The sequence below is a fragment of the Bos mutus genome, chromosome 11 (assembly GCF_027580195.1).
Source record: "Bos mutus isolate GX-2022 chromosome 11, NWIPB_WYAK_1.1, whole genome shotgun sequence".
NCBI lineage: Eukaryota > Metazoa > Chordata > Mammalia > Artiodactyla > Bovidae > Bos > Bos mutus.
The window spans coordinates 8,919,035-8,933,549 of record NC_091627.1 but is presented as its reverse complement, the minus strand read 5'-3'; the positions used below and the strand labels follow the sequence as shown (position 1 = coordinate 8,933,549).

At 46.2% G+C, this 14,515-nt stretch overlaps 1 protein-coding gene across 3 annotated transcripts in view; it reads left to right on the top strand.

Moving 5' to 3' along the window:
- Positions 1-628: 628 nt before the first annotated feature.
- GARNL3 (GTPase activating Rap/RanGAP domain like 3) overlaps positions 629-14,515 on the top strand; it is a 164,794-nt gene continuing 150,907 nt past the window's right edge. For 2 of the 3 annotated variants that reach the window (XM_070378965.1, XM_070378966.1), the window contains exon 1: positions 629-831. In XM_070378965.1, the coding sequence (XP_070235066.1) occupies positions 740-831 (92 nt within the window). In that variant the 5' untranslated portion in view covers positions 629-739. Of the gene's footprint in view, positions 832-1,133; positions 1,310-14,515 lie in introns of those variants that run through there. The other variant, XM_070378964.1, reaches the window with a different exon arrangement.

Sequence of the window (14,515 nt, the reverse complement as noted above, 5' to 3'; positions counted from 1 at the left end):
AGACCTCAGTCCCGGGCTGGGGAGGTGGGGTTGGAGGTGGAGGGTGCTGGAAGAGAAAAGGCAAGGCCTTGCCTATGGGTGGGACACGGGGAAAGGCGGCCCTCGGGGGGACGGCGCTATATTAGAAAGAGCTGAGAGGTTCTTGGACGTGGAGGGAAGACTCTAAGGAGCAGATTCTTGGGGGTGAGGGCAGAGGCCTCGACCAAGAGCTCAGTAGTGGGAAGGTAGGTGTGTGGGGCCTGGGTCTGTGCTGAGGGCCACCGAGCGGGAGCAGCGAGGCCACGGACCGTACGGAGTTGGGGACGGCATGGCAATGTTGGGCTCGTGGGCCTAGACGAGGTGCTGACAGCCTGCCTCGCGAACCCCGCGGGATTCTGTGCGGGAGGGGCGTGACTGGAGCGCGGGGCGGAGCTGGGGTGGGCCTGGACCCTGCAGACAGTCGCTGAGTGGGCGGGGGCTGCAGCTCGGGGCGGGGTTGGGCGGGGTCTGAAGCGGCTGAGGGGCAGAGAATGGGCGGGACTCAGTCTCGGGGCGGGGCAGGGGCGGGGCCTAGACCCACCCCCACCCCCACCCCAATCGAGGGGCGCGGACTGGACTGAAGTTTGGGGCGGGGCCTAGGCCGGGCTGAGGCGCGCGGGGCGGGGCGTGGGCTGCGGCGCGGTAGCCGAGCGGCCCGCCGAGCCCCGCCGAGGCCCGAGCCCACCCGAGTGCGCCCGAGCCCGCGGCCCCGCCCGGGGCGATGGAGCCGGAGCCCGGCGGGGCGGCCGCTGCGCTCCTGCGGCAGAAGAGGGCGGCGCTGCGGCGCAGGGGGTGCAGCTTCGAGAGCCCCAGGTACAGCGGTCCGGGAGGGGTGAGGCCGGGAGGGGCGGAAGTGGGGAGCCAGCCACGTGGGGGGTGGCGGTCTGAGGGGACCGAGGGCCGCGAAGCCGCGGCTCGAGGAGGGGTCTCGGCGGGGGCTGGGTGAGTCTGAGGGGAATCCGGCAAGGAGCCTGAGCCCAGCGGCCGGGAATCGAGGGGGGCTGGGCCTCCCGAGCGGCAGGTGCGGGAGAGAGTCGCCTCAGAGAAGCGCCTGACGAGAATCCCATCCCGACGAGACGCCCCCAAAAGCGTCGGTCCCTTGGCAGGCCCCGAGCAAAGCCGTTGGCTGTATGCAGATTTCGGGCTGTCCGCCTCTTGTAAATGCTCAAGGACAAGGTCGGGAAATAGCCCCCCTAACGTCTAAGGGAGGAAGGTCTCCCTCCACCGGGGGAGTTCCTCTGCGCCGCCCCAGGACCCGGGCCAGCTCCAGCCTCCCCGCCTGGCCCCTCAGGTAAGCACACCTGCTGCCTCTGGGCCCCGCCCATCCTGGCCGTTGGCCCCGAAGTGCCCGACCCCTCTGACCCGCCGACGCCTTTCCTCTGCCAGGGCTGCCTTGCCCCTCTCGCCCGCGCCCCTGGGGGACTCGCCTGAGGTGTTCGGGTCCTTCTCCCTGGAACCTTGCCCCGCTGACACGCGCTCCCCCGCCGGCCTCGGTGGCGCTCCGTCTGCCCGGCTAGATTCCTTCCCTCGGAGGGCATCTTCTTAACTTAGAGTGCCTTCTCTCCCGCTCTGACGTCGCTGAAGTGGGCCCTCCCGTTTTTTCAGTTTCTGGCCTCTTCTGGAATACTCTAGCAGCCCCCCAACTACACTTTTCTGTCTTTATTCTTCTACCTCTCTTTATTTTAAACAAAAAAAATTTCCCCCGTGGCTGCACCTGGCATTAGTTGCGACAAGCAGAATCTTCTATCTTTAGTTGTAGCATGTTGGAATCTAGTCCCCGGACCAGGGATCGAACCCCCAGCGCTCTTGGATTGGCACCACCAGCGAAGTCCCTCTTCCACCTCTTAAATCCACATCCTCGCTGTCCGCTGGAAGAGCCTTACCACACTGTCCACTGCCCTTCCCATGCCTTACCCCTGCTCCCCACTCCTGAGAGTTCTCCATCCCCCAGGGCCTCCATCTGGGCTGGGGCAGAGAAAAGGGAGAAAGAAAGGAAGTGGGACTCTGGCCCTCCTGTAGAAGAAAAGCTAGGATAAAGAAACCAACAGGACCCTGAATATGAGATGCCAGGCTCTTGGGCACCTCACCTCACCCTTGGTGCTCCCACAATACTGGATAAGAGTGTCAATCTCCTGAGAACAGGGACTGTAGCTATTCACTGCTCTGTCATCAGAGCCTGGCTCAAACCTAGCCCATCACAGACGTTTACTATCTGTTGAGTAAATAAATGCCTGACCAGCTGGTGATTCTTCCCCTATGCTGTGCTGTCTCTCATCTGTGCCTTGACTCATACCATGCTCTTAGAATAAATAGTCTTTTCTTTAGTCTTTGGGTAATGCCTTTCCCTCCTCCTCTGGGAAGTCTTCCCTGAACCCCAGGCTGAGCTCTGTGCTGTCTCAGCAGTCTACACATTGATCTACTATTCCACACATCACTGAGGATAATTACTGGGATATTACCTTTCCCTGAGCACGAGGCAGGTATGGTTTTTGCCCTTCTGATGCTTACACGCTTGCTGGAGCACGAAGGATGGGAAGTGTACCAAGAAATGAGGCTGAAGAGATGTCAAAAGCTGGATCCAGGCCTGCGGTAGAATGTTTAGAGCAGCTCTGTCCAATAGAACTTTCTGTGATGATGGAGGCATTCTATAATCTGTGCTGATTCTGTGGCCACTGGCCACCTGTGGCTATTGAGCACTTGAAATATGGCTAATCCAACTAAGGAAATGAATTTGAAATTTTATTTCACTTTAAATCTCCTTTGCCCATGGGATATCCCAGGCAAGAATACTGGAGTGGGTTGCCATTTCCTTCTCCAGGGGATCTTCCCGACCCAGGGATTGAACCTGGGTCTCCCGCATTGCAGGCAGATTCTTTACCATCTGAACCACCAGGGAGTCCATTTAAATAGCCACCTATGACTAATGTTTCCAATATTGGACCACACTGGTTTAGAAAGTTTCTCTCTTCCTTTGGAATCTCACTTTTACTCCTCCTTTGTCTTCATGACCTTATACCTGAAATGACTTCACAGCCTCCAGAGGTTTTTCCCTTTATTTAACACTCCATGATATTATCATATAAACCTTAGAAATAACAATTACCATTTTTCTGATTATAAAAATAATTTATTGGAGGACAATGTATTTAAGCCACGCTTTATTATTGTACATGCAGTTTATTATCAGTTTTTCACTTGTACTAAAGACGCATGGAATGCACATGCATTTGTCTGTATGTGAGTCTGTAAGAGGTTATCATCTTCAGAGAAATTCATAGCAGTGATGGAGATTATTGGACCCAAGAAAATGAACATTTTAAAGGCTTTGAAGCATAAGGCCAAAATGCTGGAAAGTTGTGGCAGTTTACAGTTCTCCCAAGAGCATATAAACATTCCTGTTTTTTTTATCTTCAAATGCTAGGCATTATTTATAAGGCATTACTATTTATAAATATTTGCCGAAGTGGTACCTTATTTTAACTTGAATTCCCACATTTAGTAGTGAGATGAAACTTTTTTCTCACATTAACTCATAATCTGTATTTCTTTTTCAAATGAAATACATATCATGCACATTGTCCATTTTTCCTTGGGAATATTTATCCTTTCCTTATTGAAATACTTTATATTTATTAAGGGAATTAATTTTTTGGTCACATATGTAGCAAGTATTTTTATAGTTCATTATTTGCCTTCTAACTTTCTTTACAATGCTTTTAGACAATTATTTTTTTAAGTTTAGTCAAATCTATTAATTTATTCATCTTGTTTATTCTTAGTTACCAAAGGCTTCCCTGCCTTAAAACAGTTAAAGGTTTATCTACAATTTCTCCAGTTGTTTTTGTTCCTTTAAGAAAAAATTACCTCTTTAACGAGAAAAACAAATATACTATATTAACACATATATATGGAATCTAGAAAAATGGTATTGATAAAACCTATTTGCAGGGAAGGAATGGGGAAATGGCAACCCACTCCAGTATTCTTGCCTGGAGATTCCCCATGGACAGAGGAGCCTGGCAGGCGACAGTCCACGGGGTCGCAAGAGTTGGACACGACTTAGTGATTAAACCACCACCAATGGGGATGCAGGTGTAGAGAATGGACTTTTGAACACAGTGGGGGAGGGTGAGAGGAGGACAAGTGGAGAAAGTAGCATCAACATAAACACACTCTCAGGTGTAAGATGGCTAGCTGGTGAGAGGCTGCTGTGTAGCACAGGGAGCCCAGCCCGGTGCTCTGCAATGACCTGGAGGCATGGGATGGGGCAGGGAGGCTGGGGAGGAAGGGGTATGCTGTATAATTATGGCTGATTGGCGTGGTTGTACGGCAGAAACCAACACAACACTAAAAATTTTAAAAACAAACAAAAAATTACCTCTTTCATGCAGTAATCCAAATCATCTCACTTTTAAGTGAGACTATGAAGAGCAGTCTTGTACTGGACTGACATCATGGACTTTTAGGGCCAACAGAAGAATCACCTGTGAAACATCTTAACCAAACAGGTGTGTGGGTCCCTCCCCCCGGCCTGTTGTTCCCAAAAGTCCAGGATGGTGATGGGGTGTGGGATGCAGATGACTGTGATGGAAAGCCAGGGGAGAGAGCCTCCGTCTCACTTCTGGGTGTGTTGCAGGTTTAGCCTTCCCTACTCCAAAGTCCTCTACTGCTTCTCATTTCCTGTTGTGTCAAGTTTAAATGACGGTGCCTCGTGTTTAGGGCCTTTCAGAATCTGGTTTGACCGTATTTATTCATTCATCTTGGTGATATCATGGCAAAGAAGGCATTACTTTCAAGATGTCAGCTATCTTTGCTGACTCTGCCATATCAGCGCCAATAACTACGGGCAGACACAGCTCATAATGGATTTAAAGGAGCAAGGAGGGGCCCAGGCGTGAGGGCTCCTAGCAGGTGGCAGTGAGAAGGACTAGCTGGGAAACCCAGTGCTGCGAAGCCGCTTGCCCTAGATGTGTTTGTCCTCGTTGGTAGGGAGGCTTATCAGGCAGTGTTCGAGAACAAGGACTTGGGAGCCACACAGACCCAAGTTCAGGTTTCTAACATCTCACCTGTATTGTGTGTGACCTTGGACAAGTTGCTTAACCCCTCTGAGCCTCGGTTAACTCATTTGTAAAATGACAGTTAACACCGCTCTCACAATATTGATGTGAGCTTTAAGTGAACTGATTTATGCGAAGTGCTAAAAACAGTGTCTGGCACAAAGCGTGACTAAATCATAACTGTTACGGACAAAAATGATTAATGTCTACGTGAAAGTTCTCAACCTTTTCCTTCCCATGCCTCATTAAAATTCTAGCTTTGCCTGTTCAGTTTTTCCTCCTCCCCTGCCCTGAGAGCAGGGTCCTGCCCAGCATCTTTGCAGTTTTTGAAGCAGTAAATTTAGGAAGAGAGGGACTGAGGCAAAGGACAGTGGGTCCACAGGGCACTGGTTAGGACTGCTCGAATAAAAGCCTTTAGGAAGCGTTGACCAGTCAGATACAGAAACACCTACTTTGTCTGAGGGCAGCTAGTAGGTTTCCCTATCGTTTTTGTTGCTCTAAGTTATATTTTAAGAAATACATCTGTTATCTTTTGTGACTTAGTGATGAACCTGAGTTATTTTAAAGTACTCTTCTACTGCTGAGCTGTGTCATTTTGGCGGCAACACTGCATGGAGCCAAACCACACATGAACCGAAGCGTTAACAGGGTCGTGCAGTAGGACTGGATTTGCAGCGTCAGTCCTCAAGATCAGAGAATCTCAACACTGAACGGAACTTCAGACATGTCTTAGGTCACCCTCTCAAACAGTGGTTCTCAAAAGTGTGGTCCCTGGACCAGCAGCATCAGCATTATCTGGGAATTTGTTAGAAATGCAAGTCCCCAAGTCCAGCCCCGAATTTACTCAATCAGAATCTCTGGGGATGGAGGCTTAGGAAACTGAGAATCAGTGCTCTCAAGTCTAATAATGTTCTCAAACCTGACATATATGAGAATCACCCGGAAGGATTCCTTTCTTTTTTAAAAGAAAAATCATTTATGTATTGGCTTTGCTGGCTCTTTGTTGCTGTGCACTGACTTTCTCTAGTTGTGGAGTGTGAGGGCTACTCTCTAGTTGAGGTGCACAAGCATGTCATTCCGGGCCTTCTCTTGTGGAGCACATGCTCTAGATCATGGGCTCAGTAGCTGTGATGCACGGGCTTAGCTGCTCTGTAGCGTGTGGAATCTTCAGCTTGAACCAGTGTCACCTGCATTGCTAGGTGGATACTTAACCCCTGGACGATCAGGGAAACCCAAGTTCAGTTCAGTTCAGTCACTCAGTCATGCCCGACTCTTTGCAACCCAATGGACTGCAGCACACCAGGACTCCCTGTCCATCACCAACTCCCGGAGTTTACCCAAACTCATGTCCATCGATTCAGTGATGCCATCCAACCATCTCATCCTCTGTCGTCCCCTTCTCCTCCCACCTTCAATCTTTCCCACCATCAGGGTCTTTTCCAATGAGTCAGTTCTTTGCATCAGGTGGCCAAAGTATTGAAGTTTCAGTTTCAACATCAATCCTTCAATGAACACTCAGGACTGATGTCCTTTAGGATGGACTGGTTGGATCTCCTTACAGTCCAAGGGACTCTCAAGAGTCTTTTTCAACACCACAGTTCAAAATCATCGATTCTTCTGCACTCAGCTTTCTTTATAGTCCAACTCTCACATCCAACCTTGACTACTGGAAAAACCATAGCCTTGACTAGACGGACCTTTGTTGGCAAAGTAATGTCTCTGTTTTTTAATATGCTATCTAGTTTGGTCTTTCCTTCCAAGGAATAAGCGTCTTTTAATTTCATGGCTGCAGTCACCATCTGCAGTGATTTTGGAGTCCAAAAAATGAAGTCTGTCACTGTTTCCACTGTTTCCCCATCTATTTGCTATGAAGTGATGGGTCCGGATGCCATGATCTTAGTTTTCTGAATGTTGAGCTTTAAGCCAACTTTTTCACTCTCCTCTCTCACTTTTATCAAGAAGTTCTTTAGTTCTTCTTTACTTTCTGCCATAAGGGTGGTGTCATCTGCACATCTGAGGTTATTGATAATTCTCCCAGCAATCTTGATTCCAGCTTGTGCTTCATCCAGCCCAGCATTTCTCATGGTGTACTCTGCATGTAAGTTAAATAAGCAGAGTGACAATATATAGCCTTGACGTACTCCTTTTCCTATTTGGAACCAGTCTGTTGTTCCATGTCCAGTTCTAACTGTTGCTTCCTGACCTGCATACAGATTTCTCAGGAGGCAGATCAGGTGGTCTGGTATTCCATCTCTTTCAGAATTTTCCACAGTTTATTGTGATCCACCCAGTCAAAGGCTTTGGCATAGTCAGTGAAGCAGAAATACATGTTTTTCTGGAACTCTCTTGCTTTTTTGATCCAGCAGACACTGGCAATTTGATCTCTGGTTCCTCTGCCTTTTCTAAAACCAGCTTGAACATCTGGAAGTTCACGGTTCACGTATTGCTGAAGCCTGGCTTGGAGAATTTTGAGCATTACTTTACTAGCATGTGAGATGAGTGCAATTGTGTGGTAGTTTGAGCATTCTTTGGCATTGCCTTTCTTTGGGATTGGAATGAAAACTGACCTTTTCCAGTCCTGTGGCCACTGCTGAGTTTTCCAAATTTGCTGGCATATTGAGTGCAGCACTTTCACAGCATCATCTTTCAGGATTTGAAATAGCTCAACTGGAATTCTATCACCTCCACTAGCTTTGTTCCTAGTGATGCTTTTTAAGGCCCACTTGACTTCACATTCCAGGATGTCTGGCTCTAGATGAGTGATCACACCATTGTGATTATCTGGGTAGTGAAGATCTTTTTTGTACAGTTCTTCTGTGTATTCTTGCCACCTCTTCTTAATATCTTCTGCTTCTGTTAGGTCCATACCATTTCTGTCCTTTATTGTGCTCATCTTTAGATGAAATATTCCCTTGATATTTCTAATCTTCTTGAAGAAATCTCTAGTCTTTCCCATTCTATTGTTTTCCTCTATTTCTTTGCATTGATCACTAAGGAAGGCTTTCTTATCTCTCCTTGCTGTTCTTTGGAACTCTGCATTCAAATGGGCATATCTTTCCTTTTCTCCTTTGCTTTTCGCTTCTCTTCTTTTCACAGCTATTTGTAAGGCTTCCTCAGGCAGCCATTTTGCCTTTTTGCATTTCTTTTCCTTGGGGATGGTACGTCACGAACTTCTGTCCATAGTTCATCAGGCACTCTACCAGATCTAGTCTCTTAAATCTATTTCTCTCTTCCACTGTATAATCGTAAAGGATTTGATTTAGGTCATACCTGAATGGTCTAGTAGTTTTCCCTACTTTCTTCAATTTAAGTCTGAATTTGGCAATAAGGAGTTCATGATCTGAGCCACAGTCAGCTCCCAGTCTTGTTTTTGCTGACTGTATAGAGAGGGCTTCTTAAAACAGTTTCCTGTCCTTCCCCCATCCCCCCTTGAGATTCTGATTCTCTGGGTGAGGATGGATCTGTGGATGCATTTGTAACAAGCTCACAAGTAACGCCCGAATTGCTGGTCCAAGGACATGTTTAAAAACCAGTCCTCTAGGATAATACAGGAATCTTTTCTACAGAAACACTTGGAGCTGGTCATCCAACTTCTGCTTATTACATCTAAGGTCAGGGAGCCCACAACTACATTTGTTATCAGGCAGCTTTATTATCTTTCCTTAATAGTGAAGTCAAAGCTTGCCGGCCTATTCTTACCACCCATCATTTATAGTAATAATTCTGCTTTTATTGCCACTTGGAGTAGCAATGCCTGTGGCTCTGATACCAGGTGAAAACTGGTGGCTGGATTGTGGTCAAGTAATTCGTACTCCTGGCCTCTTGGTTATAATCACCATTGAACAGTTGTCCTTCAGCTACAGGAAGGACTAGTAATACATCACACTTTTTCTGTTTAGTACCTTAGCACTTTTTCAAATTTTTTTGAGATTATCAAAGGCTGTAAATGGCAAGCAGAGGAGAATCATCAGCTCATGAAACTGCAAAATGCTGGGGAAGACCAAGCTTTAAAAAGTGAAAGTGTTAGTTGCTCAGTAGGATCCCACTCTTTGTGACCGCATGGACTGTAGCCTGCAAGATTCCTCTGTCCATGGGATTTTACATACAAGAATAATGGAATGGGTTGTCATTACCTTCTCCAGAGGATCTTCCCAACCCAGGGATCGAACCCATGTCTCTTGCATCTCCTGCACTGGCAGGCATATTTACCACTGGTACCACTTGGGAAGCCCAGACCAAGCTTTAGGAAAGAGTAGAACCAGGTGCTCAAATAATGTCCTCAGGAGTCTTTTTTCATTTTCTGGATTGACTTGATTCTCAAAGTCTTTCCACCTGGGGACAAAGAAAATGAGCGATTCCAGGCTTACTTTCTATCAGTGAATTATCCCAGCAGAAAGATATTATAAGACCTCCTTCTCAATGGTTCTAGAACACGCCCCAGGCTTGACATTCTTTGGATCTCTTGGGTTCTATGCTCATCTGTGAATCAATCATTTTGACCAGAGGGGATAACACATGCTAATTGGCTGGGCCTGGGTCCTGTGCCCAAGCCAGTATTGGGCAGGGTTGGGGCGGGGGCGGGGTTAGATCACTTCACAAAGACCATGAAGTGATTGCCCAAAGGAAAAATCACAGTGCTATCATCAGAAGAAGGGGAATGGATACTGGATGGGCGTCCCTATCCAAAAAAAAAAAGTGCGATTAAATTTGGAAAGCTTTCCAAATTACAGATTCCCAGATGTCACCCTAGAGTCACCGAATGGGGATTTCTGCATTTCTTAAATACTCATTGTAAAAGACTACCTTAGTTGAGTGGTTAAATTATGCTTACTAAGTTTAGCCACAGTGAGAAAAGAGCCCTACATAGACAGAAGATTCTGAATTACAAATAGAAAACATATTTTTCACTTTCCCAAATACTGCTTCCTACAGAGTGACTTCCTTATTAGTAATGCATAGAGCCCACGCCTTGTGAGAATAAATTTGATGCCAAGACAAATGCTTTCTTATTCCTGAAGATGGCTTTCTAGGCCAAGACAGAATCAAAAAAGAACAATTATCCATTATGCATTTGCTTGCCTCCTTTTCTTCTTCCTTATGTTTCCCCTGACTCTTAGATTCTTTTTTTTTTTTTTTCAGGAGAACTTTTTTTTTCCAGGTAGTGTAAACAAGCATTTTAATGTGAGTTGTTTTCACAGCCTTTGTTCCTCTATATTATGTCATTATTCTTTTTGTTTATGTCAGCCCCTTAAGTATTTAATCACAAATAAATCTGCCACTGTCAATTTTCTTTTGGAAAAATAGCAGTCTTCCTGGGAAAGGCTATTAAGAGCTGTCTTGTATCGGGTTGACATAATGAGCTCTTAGGGCCAACAGACGAAAATTAATTTTCATATTATGTCTGTTCCCCTAAGAGAAGGGAAAAAACAACTTTTATTATTCACTAAAGAGTTTAAGTTAATATAAACCAGCTTCCTTTCTTGGAGGAAAACAATAGTCAAATTAGTTTTGCTTTGGAGGGTTAATATGAGAAATTATATTTGGTTGTCTGGTTTCCAGAGCTGAAGATCTGAACAGAGATGAAGTCTGACAAACAGCGCTATAGGAAAATTAGGAGATTTAGCTTGTACAGTGAGGCTCACTGCTGGTTTTCCTGGGGAAAAAAATTCTGAAGCAGCACGCAAGTTAGAGATGTTGTAAAGTATAAACCACATATCTGGTTGTCTCCAGAGCCAGGATCTTAGAGGACAGGAAGCAAATATGAGTTAGCAATGAGGCGTGACTGCCCAAGGAGGTGTATGCAAAAGGCTGTTTGCTGTAGGATTGCTTGTAAAAGTGGGGAAAAAAAAGTCCATCAGGAATGTATCGGTACAATACTAATCATCTGTTAAAAAGATTAATACCTATCTGTATTCTGACTTGGAAAGATAACTACGATGTTCGTGGTTATTTAGTGAAAAGGAATAAGTAGCTTCTAGTAATAGCAAGTATGTAAAATTACATATGGAATTTCAGATTTTCTAGTAGCCAGATTTTACTTATGTGTTTATTTATGGCCGCACTGGGTTTTTTGTTGCTGTGCAAGGACTTTCTCTGGTTATGGCAAGCAGGGGCTCCTCTTGAGGTGCGTGGTCTTCTCATTGTGGTGTCTTCTTGTTGCGGAGCATGGGCTCTAGGTGCACGGGCTTCAGTAGTTGTGGCTCGAGGGCTTCATTGCTCCTCGGTATGCAGAATCTTCAGAGAAGGCGATGGCACCCCACTCCAGTACTCTTGCCTGGAAAATCCCATGGATGGGGGAGCCTGGTAGGCTGCAGTCCATGGGGTGGCTAAAAGTCAGACACAACTGAGCGACTTCACTTTCACTTTTCAGTTTCATGCATTGGAGAAGGAAATGGCAACCCACTCCAGTGTTCTTGCCTGGAGAATCCCAGGGACGGGGGAGCCTGGTGGGCTGCCATCTATGGGGTCACACAGAGTCGGACATGACTGAAGCGATTTAGCAGCAGCAGCAGCAGCAGCATGCAGAATCTTCCTGGACCAGGGATTAAATTTGTGTCCCCTGCCTTGGCAGGCAGACTCTTATCCACTGTACCACCAGGGAAATCCAGTAGTAGCCATATTTTAAAAGGTAAAAAAATAATAATAATAAAATTTAATTTCAGTAACTTATTTTATTTAACTCAGTATACCCCAGATATTACCATTTTAACATATACTCATTATTACAAATAATTAAGGTAATTTCCTTTTCTTTTTGAAATCTGGTGTATATTTTCTGCTTCAGCATTTTAGTTCAGAGCGGCCACATTTTAAGTGCTCCAGAGCCGTGTGTGGTTTGTGCATGCCTTACTGGACAGTGCAGATGTGGACTCTCAGGTGGGAAAGCTGTGAAAGAATGCATCAAGGTTTTTGTTTTGTTCTGTGAATCGCAGAGAAATAGGGAAAGGTAAAGACATTGTGAGAAAAATGTGTGGAATACCAGGAGATTTTAGGAAAAGGGAATCGATAAACAAACTTTATTAGTGAGAAGGATGACTCTGATTTGATGGACTTAGCTTAACTGTTCACATAAGCCCCAAATAAAAGTTAGATTTTGAGACTTATATGTGAAACCACTGTGTAGCATGGCTACACGATCTAATTTAATTTGGGGGAAGGAGGAAATTAGTGTAAATAAATAGTTTTGAAAAACAGAAAGAGGTTATGATTTTTCTGTGTCAAATGTTGCTGCTGGGTCATCCAATGAAGAGCCAGGAATTGACCATTGGCTTAGCATCATGTGGGTCACAGATGGCCTTTGACAAGAACTGCTTCTTTAGAACAATGAGGGTGAAAGTTGCACTGGACTGGCTTCAAGAGACAATGAAAGGACAGAACTGGAAACAGTGAGCCCAGTCAACTCTTTGCAGGGCCGGAGGGGGTGTGAGTTGAAACTGTTTGTTTTTTTGTTTTGGTGTGTTCTGCTTTTGTTTAATAAAGATATTTATGTCTGGTGGGAATGATCCAGTAAAGAAAAAAAGATTCTTGGGCGGGGGCGGGGGAGGGGGAGGTGTTTTACTTGAAAGAAAGAAAATTCACAGAGGATATAATAGCTGCCCTCTCACATTTGAAAGGATGTAATATGTATGGATGTAAGAGTTGGACTGTAAAGAAAGCTGAGCGCTGAAGAATTGATGCTTTTGAACGGTGGTGTTGGAGAAGACTCTTGAGAGTCCCTTGGACTGCAAGGAAGTCCAACTAGTCCATCCTAAAGGAGATCAGTCCTGAGTGTTCATTGGAAGGACTGATGTTGAAGCTGAAACTCAATACTTTGGCCACTTCATGCGAAGAGCTGACTCATTTGAAAAGACCGTGATGCTGGGAAAGATTGAGGGCAGGAGGAGAAGGGGACGACAAAGGATAAGATGGTTGGATGGCATCACCCACTCGATGGACATGAGTTGGGTAAACTCTGGGAGTTGGTGATGGACAGGGAGGCCTGGCATGCTATGGTTCATGGGGTCGCGGAGAGTTGGACACGATTGAGCAACTGAACTGACTGAACTGAATATGAACAAGGAATTAGGCCCTCTATCTGCATGACCCCGGGCTAGACCTAAAATCACAGTGGGTACAAGGGATAATAAAACAGACTGGATTCAATACACAAATCCAGTGGCCAGTGCAGCCTAAACTAACATGACGACCTCGAGATGTAGTAAAGTTTTTATTGTGGAGACATTAAACCATCTATCCGTTAGCCTGTGTGTGTGCTCAGTTGTTTCGGTCATTTCCAACTCTTTGTGACCCCATGGACTGACTGTAGCCCACCAGGCTCCTCTGTCCATGGGATTCTCCAGGCAAGAGTAATGGAATGGGTTGCCATTACCTTCTCCAGGGGATCTTCCTGACCCAGGGATGAAACTTTCCTCTTATGTCTCCTGCACGGGCAGGCGGGTTCTTTACCACTAGTGCTACCTGGGGAGCCTGGGAAGCAAGCCCATAGGATAGACTGGTATTTCTCAACTCTTCTGTGATTTCGGTACACTTCTGGATACAACAGTTTTTGGTGACACACCTGGAAAAGGCTGAAGACAACATGAAGCAAGTTGCGGGGAGTGATCACAGAGTCATTGCTCTGGAGTAGCAGTGACTTTAGAAGTGTCCACAGTTAGTGCGTGTTCTTTTGGTTGCCTTTTAGCACCTCTTTGCTGATTGGAGCAGAAAGGCCTAGTGCTGTGAGCAAGCTCTTTTAAATTCTCAAGGCCAAATGCCTATGTTTTCCCTTCAAAGTACACAGTTTCTTTTTCTTGCCCACTGGAGATTGTACCATTGCTCCCACCTGAAGACTGTGCATACTCTGCACTCTGCACAGGGTCACATGAACTGTTAAGCTCAAAACCCAGTGAGACACACATCACTATGTAAGGCCTATCGGTCAGTAATCTGTTGCAGACAACAGAACCCACTCCACCTGGTAGAAGCAGAATGAGATTTAATAGCAATACAGGAAATTAAGTGCTTACAGACTTGTTGGCAGGGCCGGAGAGCAGACTCTAGCCTGAGCTCCCAGGCACAACTCCTGTCCCCAAAACCACTGTGCTCCGCAATGACCAGGGAGGCTGCCACTGCATAACAAGAAGCTGATCCATCAAGAAGCAGCTGCCACCAAAGCCAGCAGCAGAACCAACCCGGCTTTGATCCCCAAAGCTGCCCCTGCTCCCTCAGAAACCCAGAGAGTCAAGACGCTGCTGACTCTAGGACCACACCAGCTCTGTCATGATCTCCAAAAGCAAGCTGGTGCCCTGTGTCCTCTCTTTTCATCTGCCCAGCTCCGATCGGTCTCTCACGAGTGCCTCTGACTTAGAGTGTGGACTCTAAATCACATCCAGAACCCTAAACTGCCAAGCAGGTTAAGAAATTATGTCTCAGCCTTCCAACTTTTGCGATTGTTCCAAAGT